This window comes from Phoca vitulina, unplaced genomic scaffold (assembly GCF_004348235.1).
Source record: "Phoca vitulina isolate PV1807 unplaced genomic scaffold, GSC_HSeal_1.0 scaffold32, whole genome shotgun sequence".
NCBI classification, from domain to species: domain Eukaryota; kingdom Metazoa; phylum Chordata; class Mammalia; order Carnivora; family Phocidae; genus Phoca; species Phoca vitulina.
Window position 1 is genome coordinate 24,199,120 of NW_022589735.1, and position 7,293 is coordinate 24,206,412.

General features: G+C 58.5%; 1 protein-coding gene and 1 long non-coding RNA gene across 2 annotated transcripts in view; both read right to left on the reverse strand.

Annotated features, from left to right (window-relative positions):
- Window positions 1-1,592: 1,592 nt before the first annotated feature.
- Window positions 1,593-5,746, reverse strand: LOC116645302. Its single transcript, XR_004301934.1, has 4 exons — window positions 5,111-5,746; window positions 4,846-4,932; window positions 3,100-3,138; window positions 1,593-2,679 (listed from the first exon to the last, which is right to left on the reverse strand). It is a non-coding gene; the product is annotated as an uncharacterized LOC116645302 (long non-coding RNA).
- A 519-nt stretch (window positions 5,747-6,265) lies between these two features.
- COL23A1 (collagen type XXIII alpha 1 chain) overlaps window positions 6,266-7,293 on the reverse strand; it is a 298,820-nt gene continuing 297,792 nt past the window's right edge. The window contains exon 17 of the mRNA XM_032425088.1: window positions 6,266-6,272. Coding sequence (XP_032280979.1) covers window positions 6,266-6,272 — 7 coding nt within the window. The remainder of the gene's footprint in view (window positions 6,273-7,293) is intronic.

Below are 7,293 nucleotides of genomic sequence, written 5' to 3' on the forward strand. Positions count from 1 at the left end.
CAGGTTGGCTCAGGGACTGTCCCTGCCTTGGGGTAAGGGTGAGAAGGTTGCAGTCAGGCCCATATCATAGCTCATCTACTCCTGGGGTGTCTGGGTCCAGGAGGCAGTACCAGGAGGCTGGAGGTCAGAGCGGGCTGGGCCATTTCTGGGCCAAGAGTGTCTCCAACACGGTCAGGACCACAGCAGGAAGCTTCGCCTTCTTCCTGCTCAGAAAAGCCCACTCCTTGCCTCCACGCTCAGCACTCCTCCGTTACCTCGAGGTACCACCGGAGGCCTAGAGGGCAGGGGGTGGGAGGAAGGGGCTGAATCCGGATTTGAGTGTCAGCAGTGTCCCCCAGTCACTGTGACAACCACTAGCACCCCGTGTGTTTCTAGCAGTATCCTGGGGATCAGGAGGCCTGCGTAGACCTCCTCTTCCACCTCAGTTCATCTGGAAAAGGAGATAGTAATCCTTGTGGTTAGTCTAGCCGCCATGGCCCACAGCGGGGCTCAGTAAATGTGCTTCCCTCGCTTTGGAAGGGGGGAGTCTGAGGCAGAGAGACACGAGGCTCTCAGTCCTTGAGGCTCAGCTGTGAGGCCGGGAACAAATCCCGAGTCTCAGCTGGGACCTCGAGCACATCATTCTTCTCCAGTCTCTTGCCCCACCAACCCAAGGTTTTGGAGGACTCCACCCGCTCTGTACTTTGAAGCTTGTTGGAATTTGTAGACCTGATGATACACGGTCCAAGGCCACAAGGGGGCAACAATGGGCTATGAATGGACTTGTCTGGCCAAGGGAGCTCGGAGGTCTGGGGGGAAGAGGGTACGTGTGGTTGCCACCCCCAGGAGGATCGGACTGCCAATCACCCAACATCTTGACCCTGCCTAGCCGACTCCATGCCCTGCCAAACAATTTGGAAGGACCAACTGGAGGCTATCCAAGAACCTGGGCCCAGTCTGCCTGTCACCCTGTCTTGGCTGTACATCCCTGAGCAGGTGACGAACTGCTCAAGAACCTCAGTTCCCTCATATGTACAATGGAAACAGGGACACGGATCACATAGACCCTGTCCTTCACAGGACTGGTTATGGGATCCAGTGAGGCACCTGGGTGGAGGGAGGAGCGGATTACAAATTGTTGAGTACATTCGATCTGTGAGGTTCTGCTGGGGCTCCAAAGGATGCTTGGATACCCAGTGATCTCCATCAGGCACCCGAGCCCCACTGTGCTTCTGTCCCTGTCCACAATCCTGACTTCCCCAGTGAGCCCCACAACCACCCAGCTGAGCCCATTACCCCCAGAATGGTAAGAGAGAAATATTGTTGTTTCAGGGTAAGCTCTGGGGTGATATGTCACGCAGCATTCATTGGTCATCGGATCAGGGGGGCATACGGGGACTCCGTGATATGAGTGAGTGGACGCAGGGCTCAGACGGTATATGGCAGGGCCAGGCCTTGGGTCTTTCTAACTCCAAACCCTCTCTTTGCCCTGACCCTGAACAATCCTCTGGTTTGTTCCTCTGGTTTCTGGGGTGGGTCTGACCCAGGGAGCGTCCCCCTTGTCCCTCCCCACCCAGAGGTGCTCAGGGGCAGTGTGCAAGGACAGGCACACCCAGACACACATTGGGGTTTATTACACGCAGTGATATCCATCTATACAGAGAAGGGGGGCAAGCTGCTGCGCTGGAGGTGGCAGCTGGGGACTCTTGTTGGAGGTGGGGAAGCCTCTTTCCAGAGCACTGGTGGCTGGGTCTCAGACCCTCCTGCGCAGGCTGGCCCGGAACCAGCCCCAAGGCCCTCTTTGTCTGCACAGCTCATCCAAAGGACCAGTTTTAGCAGGCTGGCCAGAGTCTTCTCCCGTGGGAGAGTTGGGGCCAGTGAGACCCAAACTCTGAGCTGCAGGCCAGTCTCCTTGGGCTGGCAAAGTCTCATCGTGACCCTCTTCTGGGTGCTGCGAGATACCTGGGAAGCATCAGCCCCTCCCGTCTGGGACCCCGCCGTCCTCCGCACTCGGGGAGCATGAGGCTTCTTTGCAGCTGGGTCCTCAGGTGGTGGTCAGAGTGCTTGGCCTCTCCTCCAGACCAGAGGACACGTGTTCTCATGGCAGGCTGCACTCCTGAGGCCTCCTGAACTCGGTGGGAGCTAGAGCCCCTGGGGGCTGGGCAGGAATCTTGTCCTGCCCAGGGGAACCTGGGACCCAGAGGGGTCCTGAGGGGTGGGCAGCTAACTGTGGCTGAGTCCAGAGGCCAGAGAGGCTGGGACAGCTGCATTTACTGTCCAAGCTCTGGGCCTTTCTGGATGGAGCCGGCCCCAGGGCTCTGGAGCTTCGGGGGTGGGGTGGGGTGGGGTAAGTCTCTCTGCTAATCAGGTGGCTAAGGGCCCAACCCAGCATCTCTGCAGCCTCTCCTGAGCCAGGCGCTTTCACCTTCGTCTCCTTCCTGGGAAAGCCAAGTCCCACGGCTGTCCCCCCACGAGGACACAATTCCCCTGGACTGGACTGTCCGCTTTCCTGCCAGCTTCCAATGCTGATCATTCTGGGGCTGGGCCACGCACCCTCTTGAATGTTATAAGGACACAGGGGGTGTATCCCGTGAAAAAAGATCAATATATTACTGTTTTTTGTTTTTGTTTTTGTTTTTTTACAAAAATTAAAAATGTCCACACTCATCTGTACAGGTTGTGAGCTGGGTGCGGGGGTCACTGGAAGAGAAGGGAGAGACCGAAGGTGAGCAAGGAGGCCCCAGAGGCCCCGCCCTGGTCTGGACGTCCTGTCCTGCCCATTTCTTCTAGAACACGCGTGCCCCAGTCCTCTCATCCCCGGCTCAGGGCTTCTACCTCCTCTCAGTGGGGCAGTTTGGACAAAATCCCAGGCTTTGTCCTGGCTGGGCCAGGCACTGAGTGAGCCCTGAATGACCACCAGGGTGGGCTGTGCCCAATCACCCAGGACCACGGCCCCAAGCCTTGAGCCACCTGATGGGAGAGTCAAAACTAGGGTCATGTCATCATGGGGAAACCCAGCTATTCAGGTGCTGTTGGGGAGCTGCAGATATCAGCCCCTGGGGGCCCCCTTGTTGTCCCCCTCCTCCCAGCCTGCCCTAGAGACTCTTCCCTGCAAGGTACCTTATGCCAGCAGCCGGGCGCAGGCAGCCCATCGGGGCCCTGGAAAAGAAAAAGGTTTCAGTGATGGGGCTGGGGGACTGATGAGCTCCCTGCACTCCATACACTCTTGCCCTGGGTGTCGGGAGGTGTAGGCCTGGGAGCTGCCACGCGAGGCCAATGGACCCCACCGAGGCAGGGCGCGAATGCTTGTCCACCTGGGTAGTCGGGTCACGAGACAGGTGGGCCTCTCACTGCGCGTGCTCTGAGTGCGTCCCTACGGGGCTTTGTTTGTTGGGACACCTGAGCAGGGGACAGAACCGGGGCACCGTGGAGGATTGGGGATTGTGCTGGAATCTGCTGGCCAGGAGATCGAAGCTCCTGACGCTGGCTCTGGCCCCTCACGCGGGGGCCTGACAGCTCTCGGGAGTTTCTTCAAGAGCATTTGAAGGACAGTGCAGGAAGCAGGATGCCCCTGCGGCCTGTCCTGGTCCCTGTGTCTGGGTCTGAGGGGCAGACGGGGCAGGACGATGCTCTCAGGGTAGAGAGCGGGGTGGGGGCTGGGGCACCAGCAAAGCCAATGCTGGCTCAGCACTCAGACACAAGGTGGGGTGGGGCGGGTGTCCCAGGCAGCCCGGAGGGCGGGGGAGCTGGAGAGGGGCCATGGCTGACCCGTCAGTCAGCCTTGAGTCCCTGGGGAAACCCGGCACGGAAAACACTTCACTCTGGAGGCACCCATGGGAGCACAGAACTGCCGTGGCCCCACCAAAGGGAAGGGGGCAGGAGGGGCTGGAAGGAAGGGAAGGCAGGATAGAGGAGAGGGGGGTCAGAGTGGTGGGCACAGGTGCCCGGAATGCCCTGCCCTGCCCAGGCCCACCCAGCCCAGCACACAGCACACAGCAGGCCACATCTCATACCGCAGGGCAGGGCCCCCCGGAGCCCGGCGCCCCTCGCTTGCCTCCACATTTGGGATTCTCCTGTTTCAAAGACAAAGGCTGAATGACTTGGATGAAGTCTCGGCCCAGGGCCTGGAGCAGCGAGGCTGGGCCCCCCGTGTCCCCCTGGTGTCCCTGCACTTTGTGTGTATGCCTACCACTCTGCTCTTCTTGTCTTTTTCTCATTCACCCCTCAAGCCATCTGGGGGTAGGGATTAGCACCCTCACTGCATGGATGGGAAGACTGAAGAACAGAGGACCGGGCCTCTGGGATCCCTCACCCCGATCCCCCTTTGTTAGGCGGCCGGCACGCACTGGGGCTGGGGATGGCCGGGTATGGCTATCTGCTCGGTCTTAGTCTGGAAACGCCCTGCTTTGCTGAGCTCCACGTCAGAGTCTGATGTGTGAACCCTCCCAGCCCTGCGGGGAAGGGAAGTGAAGTGTAGTTCCTTCAGGCCTGTGGTCTGGTGGGCCGAGAGAAGGAAAGGAGGAAGGTGTGGGGAGCAGGGAAGGATTCTGGGGCATGCAGAGGAGGTGCAGGGGCCAGGTGGGGCCACCCACACCAGCCAAAGCCTCCTAACCCCCTTTAGGGACAAGGAAGCTGAGAAAAGAGGGGCGGTGACGCTGGCAAGGACTCTGCCCCGGGGAGGGGGTGGGTCCCCCTGAACCATGCCCCTGGAGGGGATTCAGGACCAGAGCGAGGGGAGCCTCCATGATGGCAGGGACAGCCATGGTGGTCTCTCGGGACTTGCAAGTGAGCTCTGAGGACAGAGAAGACACAGTCCCGAGGCGGCGAAGACCTGGGGTGGGGCTCCCACTCTGCTCCGACACGTACCACAGGACATGGCTGGTCCAGGCCCGGCGGTCCTGGCTCACCCTTCTGGCCCTTCACGCCTTTCCGGCCCGGGACGCCTCGCTCCCCCTGCACAAGGAGGGAGATAGGGGCATGGCCATGGCTGCCAGGCCCAGGACCCCTTTTCCACTTCTCAGAGGGATGGGCCTCCAGCTGGCAGCCACCCCTGTCGTGCTGCGCCCGCCTCCAACCTCCCCCTGCCCTGGCTCCTTTCCTGCTGCCCCCCTTCTCTCCACCTGCTCCCTACCTTCTCTCCACGTTCGCTCCGGTCACCTTTCTCTCCTCGGGGTCCAGGGAACCCCTGGCCAAAGGAATAAAATGAGGTTTGAGGTTTGCTCTTGCTCTCCGTTCATCTCCATGCCCTTCCCATCCGTCACTGCCCTGCCCCCATGCCTATTGGTGGCAAAAACTGGGCCCGGTCCAGCTCCTAGGTGACACGTAGGCTGGGTACAAGGCTGGTTTAGAGACAAGCATGCATTCAGGACACCAGCGCTGCTTCCTCCACGGGAGAACAGTGCCGGTGTCTCTGAACAGACGCCCTCAGGCAGAGTGGCCGGCCAGGGGCTTTCTCTCGTGTCTCTGTCCCATGCAGCTGGTGCTGGCCCAAGCGTGGCTAGGGACAGAGACCCAGGAAACTCGGGATGTTTGTGTCACTATATTTGCCAGACTAAGAAATCATGACCTCCATTCTCTGCCTCTGGCTTGATCTCTTATGCCCCTACCCGCCCATCCATCCATCTGTCCATTCATCCATTTGTCTATCCACTCATGCAACCAACATTTCTAAGCATCCACTAGGAACTGCGTTGTGGGCTGGATACTGAAGACAGAGAAACGGATTTGATGGGTCTCTCCTCTCCCCCTTTTTATTTTCTGTGTCTGAGGATGTTTTGACATCTTGAACTTGCTGGGCAGGGACAGGCTGCCCCGCCCTCACGCCTGCTCTTAGGGGTAACAAAGGGCGGGCCTGGGAGCACGTTTCATATGTAAACCAACAATCCCCCCCCCCCCCCCCCCCTCCCCGTCATCTCCCTTATCTGCCTCTCACGCACAAGCTGATACTTCCTCTGCCCTAAATCATCCCCAGGCCGGGTACCAGGACGCCAGGGGCCACCCCTCCAGCCCGGAGCCCGCCTGCATCGTTCATACTTGCCCGTCTTCAACTATTTCCTGTGCCCGGCCTGCCTTCCCCGAGGAAACCCCCATAAAAGCTCTGCCCCCCACCCCTTTCTTTCCCTCCACCAAACCTGGTGCTTCCCCATGGGGCCCTGCATAGCGAGGTGAGCCCTTCCCTCGGGAACCCTAATAACCCACTTTCTCTTCAATGGCATTGACCTCTCTGGGTCGTCACTCGGTCACCTCCGTAAATTAAAACCCCGCAGGAACAAATGGGATTCTTCCCTCACGGTCTAACATGACAGGCAAGAGGGCAGAGAAGATGATGGTCGATGCTCAGTGACACAGGATGAACCAGATGCCACGGGGTCCTGGGGAGAGGGGCTGTTCTACCCGGGTCTGAGATCAGGGAGGCTGAGCAGAATCCCCATGGCAGCTGGGCCTGGTGGAGTGGGCGCGGGGCTGGAGGCTTGCCAGCTAGAGCAGGTGGGCATGGCTTTGAGATGCTGCTCTGAGCCATGAAGGCCACCGAGGCCACTCTGTGTGTCTGCAGTTGCTCAGAAACTCTGTGTGTCTGCAGTTGCTCTCCAAGGGGACATTCTCTCCTCCAAGTCCAGGGTGGACACCAGAGTCCCTGATTCTGGTCAGGGAGCATGTGATCAGGCCCAGCCAACCAGGGCACTGCATTTCTTATGGCCAAGTTGATGTTTCAACATTGACCCAACTGGGGCCAGTGAGAACTGATGAGTCTTTTCTAAAAGGAGAGTGAAGCACATAGTCTTTCTCCAGGGTTTGGGTCTGGGAGGATGTGGGTCTGGGGCTACTGCCTCCATCGCATCACCACACCTAACTTGAAATGATACCCCCACAGCAGAAGCACAGATAATAAGCTCGAGAGGCTGGGTTGTGTGGATTGTGCATTGTCCCTCTGGATTTTTCAGTTAGGAGTCAGTTTAAGCCAGTTTGAACTGTTTTCTGTTGCTGGCAACCCAGACACTTGATCCAATCAACTTTGGACTAATATTTCCCCTCCTCTCCTTCCCACAGTAATGTCCTAGCTGAAGCTTCATCATCTCTCACCAGGATATTGCAACACTGCTCTCCTCACCTTCCTGTTTCAATGCATCATCCTTCTGTCCAGTTATCCATCATCCATTCACCCATCATCCATCTACCCATCTTCCATCCACCCATCATCCATCACCCATCTTCCATCCATCACCCATCCACCCATCATCCATCCATCATCCATCTATCCATCATCCATCCACCCATCATCCATCCTTCCACCCATCCATCATCCATCCACCCATC